The 18,256-nt window shown below is 40.5% G+C and overlaps 1 protein-coding gene across 5 annotated transcripts in view; it reads left to right on the top strand.

The window, feature by feature from the left end:
• The window catches only part of NFATC1 (nuclear factor of activated T cells 1), a 278,854-nt gene that overhangs the window by 75,793 nt on the left and 184,805 nt on the right, over nucleotides 1-18,256 (top strand). For all 5 annotated transcript variants that reach the window (XM_073631211.1, XM_073631209.1, XM_073631213.1 and 2 more), the window contains exon 4: nucleotides 10,842-11,044. In XM_073631211.1, the coding sequence (XP_073487312.1) occupies nucleotides 10,842-11,044 (203 nt within the window). The remainder of the gene's footprint in view (nucleotides 1-10,841; nucleotides 11,045-18,256) is intronic.

Here is an 18,256-nt window from a genome sequence, read left to right as displayed (position 1 = left end):
ATAAAGCAAAATGAACAAAGAACAGATGTCCACTGCACAAAGGACAAGCCATTTTTATCACTTAATTCATTTATTTTGGTTACAAGTAAAAGCGATCCATATGAAAGCCATACAAGAGAATACATGCAGCTGACTTCTCAGATTAATATTGTTGTGTGGAAGCCATGTATGGCTTGGCTCAGCCAGCAAGCAAACGCACAATTATTTTCAGTTTACCTGCCAAGTGCTGGGCATATAACATGAGGCAAGCGATACATTTTTTTTTATAGGTCTGGCTATAACTAACCATCTATAATATCTTGCTTAGGGGGTTGCTTGCTAAGAGGTATCTCTAAGGTCTGCTTGTATTTAATATACGATCAATCATTATTACAAAACCAAATAGCAAGGAGACATTTTCTCAAAAAAAAAAAAAAAAATGTCTGTGCTTCTGTAGTAAAGTCACCAATCGGCATATGGGAAGCATTTGTAGCCGGACTGGCTGTATTTGATGGATTTATTTTAGATTTTCCTTCTAAATTGATAGTTTCACAAAATACACTGATCAGCGACAATAGATCCTGTGCAGTTCACATCAGATACAGTTTCTGTTAGTAACTGGAATCACATTGCATTGAATGGACTTTGTGATTAACCATACATAAGCTACATTTTTGTAATCACTTATACCAGTGGTCTCCAAACTGGGGCCCGGGGGCTGGATGCGGCCCTTTGCTTGCTTTTATCTGGCCCTTGTAGAATTATTCCCTACCACTGTCAGCAACAGTTGGGCATAGTTCCTGCCACTGACAATGGAGCGCTGTTCCTCCCACTGACACCAATGATGGGGCACTATTACTCCCGCTGACGCCAACGATGGAGCATTATTCCTCCCACTGACATTAACCTTGGGGCACTATTCTTCCCATTGATACCAATGATGGGGCACTATTTTTCCACTGACACCAATGATGGGGCATTATTACTCCTACTGATGCCAGGACATTTTCTTCTCCCACTGGCCACAGTCCACCCCCCTAAAGTTTGAAGAGCAGTAAACTGGCCCTTTGTTTATGAAGTTTGGAGACCCCTGACCAATACATGTGAATGGTTTAAGTGAAACTAAAGTCTTGTTTTTTGGTGTTTTAAAATAACAAACATGTTATACTTACCTGCTCTGTGCAGTGGTTTTGCACAGAGCAGGCCAGACCCTCCTCTCCTCGGGTTCTTCGTCGGTGCTCCTGGCCCCTCCCTACTGCCGAGTGCCCCCACAGCAAGCAGCTTGCTGTGGGGGAATCCGAGCCGAGCAGCAGCTCCGTGTGTTCATTCAGACATGGAGCCATGGCTAGGCCCCCCCACCCCTCTCCTCATTGGCTCACTGACTTTGATTGACAGCAGCGGGAGCCAATGGTGCTCCACTGTTTTAGCCAATCAGGAGGGAGAGTCCCGGGCAGCCAAGTCACTCCTGCAACATTGTAGATAGAGATGGGCTCAGGTAAGTATTGGGGGTGGGAGGCTATTGCACACAGAAGGTTTTTTTATCTTAATGCATTAAGATAAAAAACCTTCTGCCTTTACAACCCCTTTAATATTGTGCAGACATGTAGTCATGCATCCACAAACACATAAGAACCCAGGTGCCCCACCTGCGGCCTTTTTGTGGTTTAAGTGTGGCCCTTGGACCCCAGCAGTCGGTAGTGAAGCATTCTTTTGTGACGGGGCCTTTTTAAAGTTGTAGTCTCTATCTAATGTAACATGCCCCTTATCTCTGACTGTCTCCTACTACATAACCTCAGTTTCCACTCCTGCAGAACAGTCTCTGTCCATTTCCTGTAGCAAGCCAGTTTGACAGTCTTCTGTAACATTACAAATAATAAATATTATATGTGGCCCTCTGGAAATAATAGGGGCTACATGTGAGGCCACATAAACCGTGTAAGTTGACCAAGACTGCTTTAAGAGATATAATAGTCGAGAAAAGCATTGAAGCTTTGTTTGGATTTTATTGCAGCAAAGTAGAGAAGAGTTAGAATCGTTATTACAATTTTAAAGTACAAATAAAGGCTTCTGTAAGGCTGCTTTCACACTGGGGTGGGCGGGCGTTGACGGTAAAATGCCGCTAGTTTTAGCGGCACTTTACCGTCTTTTTAGCGGTGCTCTTCAGCCACTAGCGGGGCGCTTTTAACCCCCGCTAGCGGCCGAATTAAGGGTTAAATGCGCCCGTGTAACGCCGCTGCCGAGGCTCTTTGCAGGTGCTTCGGCAGCGGTGCCCATTCATTTCAATGGGCAGGAGCAGTGGAGGAGCGGTGTGTATACTTTTGAAAATTTCTAAATTTTGCTCCATCGTTTTTTTTTATGCCAATCAATATTCACGTGGTGGGATATATATATATATATATATATATATATATATGACTCTGTATATACATATATATCTATATCTAGATATATATATATATATCTAGATATAGATATATTATATCTATCTATATCATATTGTGCTATTTTTAGCCCAAAAGCGCCTGAAAAACGCCTCAGTGCGAAAGGGGTCTAAGACAGTCTAAATGATTAACAAATCCAAATACTATGTGATGCACATGTTTTGTAAAGAAAAACAATTTTTTTGTCTTCCCTGCCAGAACCAAATCCTCCTTCAATGGTGTTTACCCCAGTCATAGAGAATAATTTGAGCTGCAAGATGCAGATAACCACTATTCTCTATGGCTGGACCAGTTCACACAACTTGTCACAAAGTCAATGGAATATTTAAAGTGTTACTAAACCCAGTACCCTGCATTCACTATATCTGGTTTCTCACAGAGCATGTAAATGCAATTATTTTGGTAAATATAAACTGCTAAATACCTTTTCTCATCAGCAGTATATAGCAGTCTTGTGACTTCTATCAGTGTCTAGCTGAGCACTGGTTAGAGCTTGTAGGAGGATTTTTCATTATCCTTTGACTGTCCTATGTAGCTGCATGACCCCTGACCCTCTGGACAGTGCTGATTGGCCCTATACTGATCACATGCACCCTCCCAAAAAAAAACTCTTTAGCAATACAAACCAAACTGAGCATGTGCAGCGTGCCTCCAAGGCTCTGTACTATTAACAGTTGGATTGGGGACAGTAAAAGAAGGGGTGGATCAGAGAAGACAGGATCAAACACCTTTTTACACAATACGGAGGATTAACCCCTTAAATTCCACAGCAAGTATAACAAGCATGCTTTACTGTGTATACAGACTGATTTTACTGTTGTGGGTTTAGTAACACTTTAAGGCAATGAACACACTGCCCGGTATTGGGCAGTCTACCACAGTTAGAAGACCAGTTTGATAATGGGGTCTGCATTGCTGTTTCGCAATTCAGTGAAGAGATGGGATGGGGTGTTTTTAAAGTAAGCCTGATATGTGCAGCCTCAGATCCTTACTTCAGACATGAACAATAAAGTAGCAAGAGAATTGCCTACACACACATATATATATATATATAATAAGAAAAACATTATGCATTTAATTCCTATATTTCAGATAAAAGATGTAAATAGGACACAGGTTCTACAAGTGCTAGAAGAAACGATACATGAGCCATCTAATGATCAGCACCCAACTGTGTGCTATCCCAGTCCTGCATAGTAACAGAATAAGAAAAAATCATTAAGTCTAATTCCGTTCAGTGATTCAGTTAAGTAGTGTGTGCTCACTCTTGTGCGTTCTTTGGCTTGCCTCCCTGTTTTGCTACTTGTTTGGAAGCATGAATGATATCATTAATAATCTGGCAGCTAGAGCTGCCGCTAGCCGTGAGGGCAGAATCATCATTCAAGCTGTTATCTTGCGGAACCTAACATTTTATATATTTTTATATATATATATATATATATATATATATATATATATATATATATATATATATATATATATGTCAGACTTGCAGGGAAAACATATCATCCATGCGTTCTATCATACTGTTATCATTCTTTCTAGTCTCTTTACTTTATATGTGGCATGTTCAGGCGATCTGAAATGGGATCCAATTAAACAAATGAATCCATTGTACGCACAAGGATGAGGATATGCCTCCCCAGCTTTGTGCTTTCTTCAAGCTGCTTTTCCTCCAAGGACAGAAAAGAAAGACCTGCTGTGTGAAACAAACATTAAGAGAATATGATTGCAATGCATATACATGAGGGAGAAATTCATTTTTTAAGTAACTATACATTACTGATAAGTACATCCGTTGTCAAAGTGAATCATTGTTATGTTTTGTTTTTTTCTTAAGGCCCCTTTCACACTTGTGAGACCTGTCCTGCGACTTGGGACTGCAAAGTCACATGACAAGTCATACCTCATAATTTCCAATGAGTACCATTCATAGCTGTGCGACTTCAAAGTAGTCCCTGTACTACTTTGGTTTGACTTTGATGCGAGTTGCCACAAGTATACACAGGCATTCCCTGAAATCGCGGCCGTGAAATCGTGGTAAAATCTCGCGACTTTGAAGTCGCACAAGTGTGAAAGGGGCCTAAAGCATTGTACTTTTTGCAATCTTTAGAACTAATGACAATTTAATTTTTTTTTCTCCTTCTGCTCCTTTCCCAAGAGGTAGTGAAGGTGTTGACCAATCACAAACACGCTATCATTTCACATAATATGGTTCGGATTGGGTGCATCTTTTCTTTCTTTCATTTATTATTTTGGCATGTTTTTCTGATTAGGATTTGCATTGCTGTGGTCAAACTGTACACACTTGACTTTGTGTGCATCACCCGCCAGTCCGCAGCAGTTTGATGCATTACAGAAAGGTATTGGGTTGTGTGACATTTTTTTAAACTTCCATTTTAAGGCAGCAGTCGTATGCACAGCTTGTGTTCATTCAAAATTATTAAAATGCAGACTGATGCCTTAAAATATAAAACATGCTTCTTAAAATGTTAATTCAGCTGGTATAAATTAGATGTAGTGACATTTAAATTTTTAAGATTTGTAATGTTAATATATTACTTAAATATAGGTTTTTTTTTTCCTATTTAACCATCTCACCATCTCACACAGGAAGCTGCATGGCAGTCCAGACAGCAAACAAATTACACCTTATTCACAAACGTCTGCTTGCCATATATTTGTTATAACACTTTTTACATTTCCTGTTATGCTTCATGCTTAGTTTATTAACAATTCTTCCATCAGCATTTGCAAAGTAAATGATAGCTTCATTTTAATAAAAAGGTGCAGAGAATCAATCTGATTTGAGCTTTAGACAGATAGGTGCAGTCCCTTACAATTTGTGAGTGGCTTACTTTTGCATATGTTTACATGGGTGAAGCAATTCAAAAGCCACCATGGAAAAATCTGCTTTTAGGTGCTTTTTGATGTTTAACTGTTGCTTTTTAATATGTTTACTCTGCAGATATAAAGGAAAACCAATTATAGCAGTCATGTATGCATTAAACAAAATTGACCTGTAATTTTAAACGCTGTTAGTAAGGGTACCTGCCTTTTGATTTTGTATCAGCACCTTGTAATCCCTGCACTTAGGCTAGGAGAGGGATGGACAGCAATTGGCTGCCAATCAAACACATGGCTGATGGATGACAAAAAAAAGAATGAGCAAAGGGGTGAGATAATAGGTCTGCTGCTGATCCTACATTGCCCATTGGCTTGGAACATGGGGGTGACTTAGCTGTATTCTATAACTGCAGTAGAGAAAAGTCAAATTGCCAACTTGATTTTGCTGTCTAGCATGGCCTTATATATCTCAAGACTAGCTGGACAGAAATACAAGTTCATTCTCAGGTAAAACAGTACCCATATAGTATGTAAACTTTGTATTAAGCCATTTGACTGAAGTTCACCTTTAAAGAGACCCTGAAATTGCAGATAAAAAGCACAATAAAATCATGTAGTTTAGATGCTTACTTAGCATTTTTCCTTTCCATAAATGTTTTTTATTCGCTTGCAATGGGTTCTAACGCTAGGCTAAGCAAAGCCCAACCAAAACACTAACACTAGGGCAATCAATGCCCTCAGTGGCAGCTTGCGCTACTGGATTGGTTCCAGCATGGCCCCAGATTATTAGGATTGGGGAAACCAATTTAAGGCTGATGTCACACAGGTTAATCTTCCATTAGAGAAAAAATTGCCAGTGACAAAATTACTAAAGATGTCTCTCTGTCCCTATGGAATAAATCCCTTTGTAGCCAGATGCAGCAAGATCTTGACAAGTTAGGCCGAAAACGAATTACTTGATTCCTTATGATCCCGTTTATACAAGATCTATAACGCTAACAGTGACCGCCAAGCCATGCCCCCTGATGCATTTCACTCAGGTAGGGTGTAATCATGGAGATGCAAGGAGTCACTCTGCTGCTGGCCTGCATGCTGCTGAATCTCGATTGCTAGCAACAGGAGCAACATCTCTCTATTTCAACTACAGAGCTGAAATAGGGACAAACAGGCAGTCTCTTAGCAATCCTGCCCCTGTTGATTTTGACAGAGTGCCAGTTGCAGAATCACTAGTGGCAAAGTCACCCATCTGACATTAGCCTAAGAAGTTATTCTTAGGTGCCGTTTTGCTTAGGAAAGTAATATGTTTTCTTGGCATATTTTAAACAGTGCCTGGCAGCAATTACAATAATAAGGAATCTTGAAACATATTTTGCATCAGAATGCAGAGGCACTTAACTATACCCATGGATACTTTCCTTTTAAATATTTGATATATTACAGAGGCCCAATCTGCTTAACAAAATGTTAAAGTGGTCTGCTTATTTACCCTATGCCAAGACACTGCACAATATTTAAAAAAGTGGGTAAAAAAGTTAGATATTATGTGTGCCTGCACCCCCCAAAATTTCCCTGTGGCACCTAGAGGAGGGGAAGACATCACAATCCTGGCGACATCCCAGGGGAATACTGAGTAGCTCAAAACTAACAGGAAGATGCAATTGCATTGTACTGGATGTAGCTGATGTCACTCCTCTGCAGTACAAAAGCTAACTTTTTTACCCACAATGTCTTACTATTTTACATTTAGTGCAGCATTTTTTAAAGTGGGAAGGCCCAAGCAGATCTTGATTATAGTGCAAGGTCTGCTAAAGTCTCATTGTTGCTAGGGCTGAATTTATTTCTCTTGCTCTTCCTAGGTCAACAGCCTTGTTGTGCCTCACTCTTATGTAGGTCAAATGGCCAGTCTTAAAGTATCAACTTTTTTTACTTTTGGATAGAGTGGCGAGGGATTAGAATATCTGTTTGGCTTTTATAGCTCTCTGTGGCCCCCTTTAGGGAGATTTACCCTCTCTAACTGCCCTGTTCACTGTTACCACCGAGAGTGAAAGTGAAAGAAAATCTCACATTTTGGGTTGTAGCCAGAACAGGAATAGAGGGAAAGTCTTCCAATGGGGATTCCCTTACTTTGGAGGGATTTCCTCTTACTTCCTGCTGTGGCTATGGGACAAGAAATGAAAATCTCCCTAATGGGACACAGATGACAAAAAAACCTGACAGAATCTATAACCACCTCCCTTACTCTATCTAAAATGGAAATAAAGTTTAGCCTTTAGTTCTGCTTTAAGATTATAATAAGATCAGATGTTCTAGCCACACAAGGCACACTGAGGATACTGAAAAAAGCAGTATGCTGACCCTGTATCAGTGCAACTAGAAAAGTAAGGAAAACCATCGGCTTAAACTATAGATACAAGCTGTCAGCTTACTCTGCTACCAGTTCAGTTCGTGGTGTATGGACCTAAGGCAGGTTCAACATGCACTATGAACAGCAGTGCTCTAACTATTAAACTATGAATACCCAGCATGGAATATTTTCTTATACACAGAAATGTGCTACTCATAGCAAAATGTGGGTCTCTGTGTGATCTTCTCTGGCAATCCTGCACAGGTCATGTCCTGCAGCAATCCAGTGCTGATTTCTGGTTACGAAAGCATGAAAAAAAACAAAAAAACTTGAAATTACTTCTGTATTACATTTAAGCATTTTTAAAGATCTTAACGCATACTTTTTCTCAGCACTGTTATCGCTAACCAAAACAAACATACCTGTTCATCTGCACATCCTCACATAGTTGGAAAACGCCCTGCCACGGTAGAAAGGATTTTCCTTTAGGGAGACACAAATTAATCTCTTAGGAGAGCAAAACTACATCCTTTGCTGATATTGTGGTTGAGCTTGTAAATCAGCCCAACTGCTGTCCCGTTTTCCACAAGGATCTGGGGAAAAATAGGATCAGAGCTCAGAGCAGAAATTTAGCTTCAGTCTTGTGTGAAATATTATAGTTCGCTGTGGCTCAGAAACTATGCTAGAAAATTGAGAAGATGTTTATATGGAATTGTACACATTTTGACAGATTATAATAAATTAGTTCTTGGCGCATACCATATAAAATACTTACTTTTTTGGTTGATAAAACTAAAAATGTACTGTAAGATCTGTGTTAAAAAATTAGAGGACTGTGTTTGGGTAACCCATAGCATCCAATCAGGTTTTCAGACCTTTCTTGCACTTAACCAGTGACAACTTGAATCAGATTATTTAGTATGGGGAATTCAAATAGAAATGACCATGAACCTCACCTTTTTAGTGTACAGCACGTGTCAAACACAAGGCCTGCAGGGCAGAATCTGACCCGCCAGGCCATTTCTTGTGGCTCTCGCATCTCTCCTGCAGCTGCAGCACCCCCCCCCATCTCCGCCTTAAACAGATCCTGCACTTTTCCATGCTGCCGGGGAGAGGCTCATCTCTGCCCCCCTCCGCCTCAGCAGTTGGCAGCAGAGAGGTGGACGGAAGTGCTCTTACAGATCCTGCGCCTCTCTGTTCAGCCGCAACACCCCCTCGTCGCCATCTCCCCTGGTTTCAGCATTCAACAGACTCCAGAAGCTGACTCCAGCCCTCCTCTGGTCCTCCTGCAGACCTGCCGCTTCCTGTTTCCAAGCTCCACCCACAGTTTCTTCCCAGGAGCAGCACAAGGTAACTGTGATGTAGGAGAGGGTTAGGGACTCTTAATATCTGATGGTGGGGGGGACTCTTGACATCTAGTCTTACAGATACATCCAGCCCTTTGAGGGCAAACATAATTCTGATGCGGCCCGCAAAGAAATGGAGTTTGACACCCCTGGTGTACAGTGTAAGCATCACTAATGTGATCCACTTGGAGACCCATTTCTGGCTATGAGTATCATAGATTTCCCTGTTAAAGCCGAACTTTGGGCTAAATGCATATTGTCTAAATACATAAGGTATATGTGTTCTTACTTGAATCTTGTTGTCCCTTGTGTATTTCCGCCATATCTGTGCGGAAAACCAGTGAATAACAACTCCTGCACATTGCCGCTGTGCAGGAGTTTCCTGTGACAAAGACCAGTCAGTGCTGCTTTCTCATCTTGTGCAGCTGTGACAGGCCTTGTATCCACCTTCCCTATAGTTTTCGGTGGGCAAACTGTAGTTTGGAGGGGAAGGGGAGAGGTTATGGAGGTATACTGGGTTCTAGCACTGCTCCCTTGAATTCCTGTTTTCACAGAAAAAAGCTGAAGGCAGTTGAGTCAGAGGCTCCCGATGTTGTCAATCAATCTGCTGTGAGGAAGGAGTGGGGGTGTGGCTTTCCAGCACTATGTGCATCAATAGACACAAGCAACCTGGCTCAGGATCCAGTGGAAGTACACAAACATGGGTGCCTTCTTAGTACCTGTCTTGATATAGGAGGCACCTAAAAGAGGGAGAAGCCGACAACACTGGCATGAACTGCGAGAAGAGAAGATAAATGCCCTTTTTGCACAATATCATTACACAGGGCAGGTAAATATAACATCTTTTTAATTAAAAAAAAACTGACTTTAATTATTAATTTAGCTGCTATAGAGCATATGCTTTGCAGGACATAGGGGTTGCTCAAAAGGCGCTACCAAACTTTTCTAAGCAGGAAGTATAGCATGCTTTCCACAATGCAGTGTGGGGCCTCAAATAGCTTACTGATAGGCCACCGACATTGCATGATGAGTTGGGGTTCTTCTTTACCACAGACAATATGAGAAAGTCGAAGGTAGCATATTGCAGGTGTCTGGCTTTTGGACCTCTTGAAGCAACTTGCAGAGGGGTTTAAATGAACTCTGTGGGTTCTGCCTATTATTGGCTGTTATAGTTAGCGTCATTTGTGAACAGAAAAGACTGCTGTAGAAAAGTGTACATTCACAGAGGCCAATCACATGTAATGTCTTATTTTCTTGGGTAGGTTAGAAGACGAAAGCTTGCATATTAATGGTTGTTAAGGGCAAAGCCTCCACATATTTTCCCCTCCAGTTTTATTAACTGAGCCCTGTTTTCTATTGAACTGAAATGGTTAGCTAAATAACAGAATAAGTAAGAGCATTTGATAAAAGACGTGAAAATGTTATATTTTACCCAGAAATATATATATGTATTCCTCATTTCAAAATATGGCTTTATTTTAATGTGTTAGTAGCTATCCTTTAATTAATGCTTTTGATTTTTCATTTCCTTTTCAAATGTTTCATTTTAGGTAATAGGAGAGCTAAACTTTCCATATGCCAGTATACTTTAAACTCTGAGTATGTCAGACATATGCATTTTGTGCCTGCTGAATCTACCAGAAATTTGAGCCCCCTCCATCCCAGCAGAGAAGGAGATCATCTATGTTCTAAGCACATGCACTGCTACATATAAAGATTAAATCGAGCTCCAATGCCTCAGGTCATTGAAATAATGAGACATTTTTCTGACTTACACCTTTTTTATTACACCAATATTGCCAGGCAAAATGATGGCCTAACACTCAGCACCTGTCCTGATTATTTCTTTTATTCTCATGCCTAAAACTTTTGTTCTCTTGCCAGCTACACGGGTATTTAGAGAGCGAGCCACTCACCCTCCAGCTGTTCATCGGCACGGCAGACGATCGCCTGCTGCGACCTCATGCTTTCTATCAAGTCCATCGTATCACTGGCAAGACCGTTTCGACGACAAGCCATGAGACCATCATCTCCAACACCAAAGTTTTGGAAATCCCACTGCTGCCTGAGAACAATATGAAAGCTATGTAAGCTTCTAGCCACCTGTTTACCACTTATTTTCTTATTACTGTGCCTGCCTTTGGGTTGACTACGTGAATGCTTTATTATGTAGATAGCAGAACCTGTCCAGCCTTTTTAACACAGTTAAAGATTCCTAGGCAAATGTAAGCACCTTAATTTAGCATATACAGAGTATTAAAAATTATAAATGTTCTTAATATTATATTCTTGACATCTCCTGCACACAAATTGATCTTTCCTGAGTGACCCTAGGACAGAAGGTACAATGAAGGAATAATCGACACCTCATTCTCCAAATTTAAAAAAAACAAAAAAACTTGGGTTTCCATATAATGGTATTTATTTGCTGACTAATGCAGGGCAAAAACGAAATTATTTGTCATTTGATGGGTTACAAATTTTAAAATAGCGTTGAATTTTAAACCCACAGTTGCAACACTACTTGCTCTGTGATGCCAGCACTTGCAAAGTATAAGCAAATTGTTAAGATTACTTTAATCCTTTGAAACCTTCTCCCAATATCTGTAGCGTCTGACATTTTCAGTTAAGAGAGACATTTTTTTAACCACCGTTGAAGGCGTTAGTTTATACAGGCACCAGCACGTTTCAGGAGGCAGAGTTGAAATAATTGGAAAAAAAAGTTAGTTTCACACATTAGGTAAAACAACCATATTGTGTAGGTCCGGTTAGATGATCGGTTCCCTGTGCCAACTTCAGTGTAGAGGAGGGGCAGCCAGCAATGAATGCCCCATAGTAATGACTATGGGTGATGTCATCACCCAGGCTGTTCAGCTGTTGTTGGCGATCTCTCCTCTTCACTGATTTCAGCCACTGGGGAGGTCATGCGACTGGACCAAAGCACCCTCAGCATAGGTGTCCCGAATATTTTATAGATAGGCAACTCCTATTCTCATATTGATTAGTGGTTCCAAATAAATAATAACTACTGCAGTAGGGAACAGACACAAAACTCTGCATCTTTCCAAATAACTGTTCTGTTTATTTTGACACAATTGAAGGCTTTTATACATATGATTATGTAGATATCACATTAATATTACAATTGTACTTGTATGGTAACAAGGGGCGTAACATAGGCAGACTAATTCTAATTGGGACTCGAAAGATGGCAAACATGTAATGAAAACATTATTAGTGCCGTGTGCACAGTGAGTGTAGTGTGCAATACATACAAAATAGAATACAATTATATTCAGAACTTACAAATTTCCTCTACAGGTAAGGATACAGATCTTTCTTTTCACAGGGTAGATATAGGCTTAGAATGGGGGTGGGAGTAGGTTTAAGCATAGTATTTGACTGAACATCCACTTTAAAGTGTTACTAAACCCAGAACCTGCAGTCACTAAATCTGGTCTCCCACAGTACACAGAACATGGAAATGCAATAATTTTAGTATAACCGATAAATACCTTTTCTCATTGGCAGTATATAGCAGCCTTGTGACTTCTATTAGTTCCTAATAAACCTTGTAGGAGGAGTTTTCATACTGCACTGATCCTCTATCTGGGCATGTCTGGACAGTGCTGATTGGCCCTGTGCTGATCACATGCATCCTCCCAAGAAAAAGAAAAAAAAACCTCTAGCAATACACACCACACTGAGCATGTGCAGCCTGTCCACTGCCTCTGTAAATATCAGGTTATTTTTTTTTTGAGGCAGTGGAAGAAGAGGAGGATCAGAGAGACATGATCAAATAGCCTTTATACACAATGCAGAGGATTAACCCCTTAGGTTCCACAGTGAGTATAACAAGCATGGTTTACTGCGTATACAGACTGATTTTACTGTTGTGGGTTTAGTAACACTTTAAGTTTTTATTGTTTTAAATATTAGAGATGACTCTTTAAGACCCCTTTCACACTGAGCCGCCCCGGGCGCCATCGGTAAAGCAGCGCTTTAGAGGCGCTATTCGGCCGCTACCAGGGGCGGTTTTAACCCCCACTAGCGGCCGAAAAGGGGTTAAATCCGCCCGCAAAACGTCACTGCAGCGGCGCTTTGTCGGCGGTATAGCAGCGCTGCCCCATTGTTTTCAATAGGGAGGAGTGGTGTATTTACCGCTCCTCCACCGCTGCAAAGAAGCTGCTGGCAGGACTTTTTGTCATGCCCTGCCAGCGCAGCGCCCCAGTGTGAAAGAACTCATGCTTTCACACTGGATTTGGAGCTGAGGCTTTTTTCAGGCACTTTACAGGCGCTATTTTTAGCGCTGTAGCGCCTGAAAAATGCCTCAGTGTGAAAAGGGGTCTTACTATACCATTCTACATTTTTTTTTTTTGCTTAAACAAAAATGGTCTCTAGACCTTCCCAATGTGCACGGCTTCTCTTTTAGTTGCCTTACCTGCATTGTCAGTTTGGCTAAAGGGAACTGACCAGGATAGAAATATGGAAGATGCCACTGCTGACTGCTGTAAACTTTGATGCTGTTGTTTTACAAGCCACTCACTCAGAAAAAGTATGCAGGTTAGGATTTCTGACTTTACTAGATGCATATTTGTTGTGGGTCAGTGACGGACTAAGCAGTGAAGCATGGATAAGTATGACAGTTCTGAGGCTTTTACCTTTAAAGACATGTCAACACTGGTAGCTCTCATATTGTACTGACATGTTCCCTTTAATGTGTTCCTGCAAGCCATTACCATGCATATGAGTATTCCCCAATTATGTGCAGATTCTTATGGCAACTGCCAACTAAAAAAAGAGAAAAAGCAAAAAAAAAAAAAAAAAGAAAAAAAAGAAATGTAATATGACTGAGAAAATGATAAATGCATAGCCAATATATTACACAGACTTTAAACCTTAAAACAACATTTCTGACAGTGGACTGCATTCGTCCAGAGTTTTTGAGCCCATGTGACTGTTTCTTTTTATAAATCACATCTCAGTTACACAGCTGTAAATATCCACTTCAGCCTCAGCATTCACTTTATAGCGTGACACTTATTGGATCTTGTAGTTTGAAGTGCACAGCTTTTTCAAGCATGCAATTAAACTTCTCTGGGGAGGTAAAGAAAAAAAAGTGTTATTGCTGCTGGTTTGGAAAGTGCTACGTTTATTTGTTTCTACAATGAAGGCACACATCCACCAATTAGTTACATACAGTTACTATAGCTTGGGTTGTATTTAAAAGTAGAGCACACATTAGGCTGGATTTGTGTATTTATTGATGTTAAAATATAACTCAAACCTGAATATGGGTTACCATTTTAGTACTCATGAACCATTGTGTCAGTAATCCTTTTTATTTTAGATGTAAGCACATTTGTTAAAATGTAGTGATATCAGAAATGTTCATAAGCAGGAGACTATATATGGAGTAAGTAGCCAGAGCAGATTACCAGGGTTCAGAGAGGACCAAATAGAGAAGGAACGGGACTGTTCAGGTTTCATTAACTAGTTATACATAGTAAATCTAAAGTATATTGCATATAAATTGTACAATCTAATAGTAACATGTATGAACAGCTTAAAGTTAGAGTCTTAGAGTCGACTTGATCTCTGTTCATTCACTACTATTGGTATAGTCACGTGGCCGAATAAAGCAGGGCTTTCACAAATTTCAAATTTGTTTCATCAGTCCACAGCACATTTTCCCAGTAGTGTTGTGGTTTGTCTTCAGAGAGCTCCTTTTTGTGAGGCATGGTTCACATAAGCTGATGCTTCTTACCATCTTTTATAAATCAAGGTTCTAAACCATGCCTCCAAACTAATTTCATTAATTGGACTCCAGATGTTCCATCTACTAACTCAAATTATCTTTCTTTGGAGTAATTAGTCTGTGGGTTTACTTGTGTTCAATAAAGACACAAGAAATGTGAATTGTGTGTGTGTTATCAGCTCTGGCACATTCTGTTTGTCTATTATTGTGACTTGGGTGAAGATCAGATCACGTTTTATGGCAAATTACCTGTTAATTCCAAGGGGTTCACATACTTTTTCTTATTACTATATAATTGTAAGTTATGTTTGACTGATGTACAAAACCATATCTAGATGTGATTGGGCTACAAAAATTGTAAATAAACCCCTTAGGACAAAAAAAGTCTCAGATATCTAAATTCTGGTAAATATACATAAAATGATTGTGAAGGCTGGATTTTTTTCTCTATTAAGTTAACAAACAAGTTTATACTTATCTGCTCTGTGCAATGGTTTGCAAAGAGCAGCCCCAAAAATCCTCTTCTGGGGTCCCCTGCCCGCCCTTGAGGCTCCGCCTCTTCTCTGTGTGCCCCCATAGCAAGCTACTTGTTATGGAGGCACACCTGTGGGCTCTTTTCTGAGCCAGGCTGCATTTGTCCATTAACACAGACTGCGTGGCTTGGCTGCCCCCCCCACTCAACCTCACAGCATTTGATTGACAGCAGCAGGAGCCATTGGCTCCAGAAGAGGAAGAGAGGGAAGAAAAGACCTGAAGCTGGGACAGTGCTAAATCCCTGATAGGCTTAGGTAAGTTTTGGGGGTGGGGGGGATAGTAAGTGGGGTGTTTTTTACCTTAATGCAGGAAATGCAATAAGGTAAAAAAAAAAACAGGCTTTAGAACCGCTTTAAAGGAGAAGCACTCCTGTGACCCATTTTCAGCCTACAGCGGTATAAAAGCTGCTGTCGGCTGACATTACTCAGCCAGTCCAGATTGGGGGAAGATCCTGACTTTACAGTTGGGATCCACCCAAATTCCTGGACCGGCAGCTGGATCAGCCTCTCAGCCACTCCCTGAACAGCCCGGTACTCCAGTGAGCGCTGGAGGGGGGAGAGCAAAGAACCGGTGACTGAAAGCTTTTTTTACTTTTCATTGCCTAGTCCTAATTTACAGATCAGTCCAATCTGACATATCTTTTTTACTATAAATTCTTAAGAGTTGATGAAGATGAGTAAGCCGATCTAAGCGAACCGGGATTTTACTTGGATAATCAAAAAAACCTTAATTGGGGAAGGTGGAATTTTCAAACTCCTCTTGGGGAGCGGTGTGTCTAAATCTTCTGAATGTGTCTGTTTTTTTAATGTCTTCACTCAACCTAAAACATTCTTTTAGCAGTAATAACACAAATGGCTTTAAATATAAAAAATTATTTGAGTTTCAGATATCTAAGTAATTGAAACTAAATCTATTTGAAAATCCAACACAAATAACCACTTTTTGCTCTCCCACATATGTACAAATGATTAGGGGAGACTTGAGAAAGAGGTCCCATGTCACCCTCATGTTTTGAGATGACACATTCCTGACTTTAGCAGGAAATACAGTGCATGCTCGCTTGGTGAACACAGAGTCCCTGACATAGAAAAATAAACCTGTTATATTTCTGCTGTTAGTAGTAAAATTATTAACTGAAAGATTTATGACAGCATGCACTCAGCATTGATAATATCATATCCCCCTCGTGACTTGAGGTACAACACAGTTCCTTCATGGAGAAACTCTGCACCAGTATAGAAAAAAAGTTTTGTGCATATTCCAAGTCTTTCCTCTGGTATTCTGTAATGTAAAACAGTTTTAATAGACAAAGTTTGCTTTGAGTTTTTGCCACAGTTTTCAACATTTGAAGGAAAACTCCAATTTGCACTTTTGTTGTTTATAACTTATCTAAACCCAAAGATAAATGTTTATTATTTTGCACCTTATCAGTCCTTAGATAAGGTGCCTGTATTTGTTTTCTTTTCAGGCTTTTTTTTTTTCTTTATATCCTCCCAGTAATCTTGAAAATAACAGGCTTCTGGTCCCTAGATCGCTCTACTCACTCATTCCACTGAATCTGTGGAGGGAGCCATGATTTTTACCCAGGCTGGGCTTTGTTCATCTCCATTACAATGGGAAATGGGGAGATTGTAGTTTACAAATGAAAGATAGGATTGATTTTTCTTTCTGTTTAGCTCACTGGCTGTGACAAGGACACTGCACATCTTGCAAACGCGCAGTACATTTTCTAAGCCTGAAAAAAGGCAATATGTTAAAATTTTTTTCTTAGGTTTAGAACACTTGTGGTTTATATATGGTTGTTTAAAGGAGATTAAAAACTAAATCTAAGCGATCACAAAAATGGCTATTCAGGGACAATCTCATGTTCAATGCAATTGATTTGTTCCTCTTCTCCTCCTCCCGCCTCCCTTTTCCATTGACATGAACACAAATGTTCAACCAAACCAAGCATTCTTGCTTGTAGAGAGTTGATCCTCTTCTCCTCCTCCCACCTCCCTTCTCCATTGACATGAACACAAATGTTCAACCAAACCAAGCATTCTTGCTTGTAGAGAGTTGTGCTGTGACAGGTGCCAGGGGGTGGCCAGATCATGCCTGCATTGCCAACTGCCCTCCAATGTCTTTGTGCTTTTATGTAGACAGTATTTAGCAATGTCTGCAGTGGAAAGCTAATGTGCTTTGTGTAGCTAAAATGAAACAAGCTATTTTCAATAGGTACCTTACTCCAAAACAGCAGTGCTCAAAGTGCTTTAGACCCCTTTCACACGGGCTGTCTGATCAGGTACACCTGTCAGTTTTTCAGGCGAACCTGATCGGACCCTCCAGTTTCTTCTTATGTCTTATGTCTTATGACACATGTCCGCTGTCACCATCCGCTCCAATCCTCTCTGCCTAAAACGGATGGTGGTCCTATTCCCTATCCGTCTGGCGGATCGGATGGAAACGGACAGGTGGATCAGATTGACCCATAGAGAAGAGCGGGACTGTGTCAGTGTTCGCTCTGCATAGCGGAGTGAACATGGACCCGTTATTTGCCTGCTCAGTGGGGATCAGCAGAGCGACCCCCCACTGAGCAAGCGGATCCCACTTAGCAGAGTGAAAGGGACTGAAGAGGTCTGTTACAAGCTCCTCACCAATTAATAGAACAATTAATTTGAACTTGAAAGCCACCGATCTTCTGAAGAGTATGGAATGTTACATGTAGAAAAGAAGTTTAGGGTACGCTTGGCCAGTGTTAAAAACCAAGGACAATGTTATGAGGAAACACTTCTGGGAATAAAGTGTAAAGCTGTACCAGAAAGTTAATTGCTATTAATTATGTTTAGGGTCTCATCACCAAAAATCAGTGGCTGTGTCATCCTCTTTCTATACACAAAGAACCGCTGCTTTATAAAGAGCTCAAGAGATAAAGGCCAGGTCTGGGAGGTCTAGCTTATGGATTTTTGTGCAAGAGCTTAGGAAATGCATGGCCTAACGTTACATACAAATCATTTTAAATTGCCAG

This window comes from Aquarana catesbeiana, linkage group LG05 (assembly GCF_042186555.1).
Source record: "Aquarana catesbeiana isolate 2022-GZ linkage group LG05, ASM4218655v1, whole genome shotgun sequence".
Classification (NCBI taxonomy): domain Eukaryota; kingdom Metazoa; phylum Chordata; class Amphibia; order Anura; family Ranidae; genus Aquarana; species Aquarana catesbeiana.
Note: the sequence above shows the minus strand (reverse complement) of the source record. Positions and strands in the feature narration are given on the sequence as shown.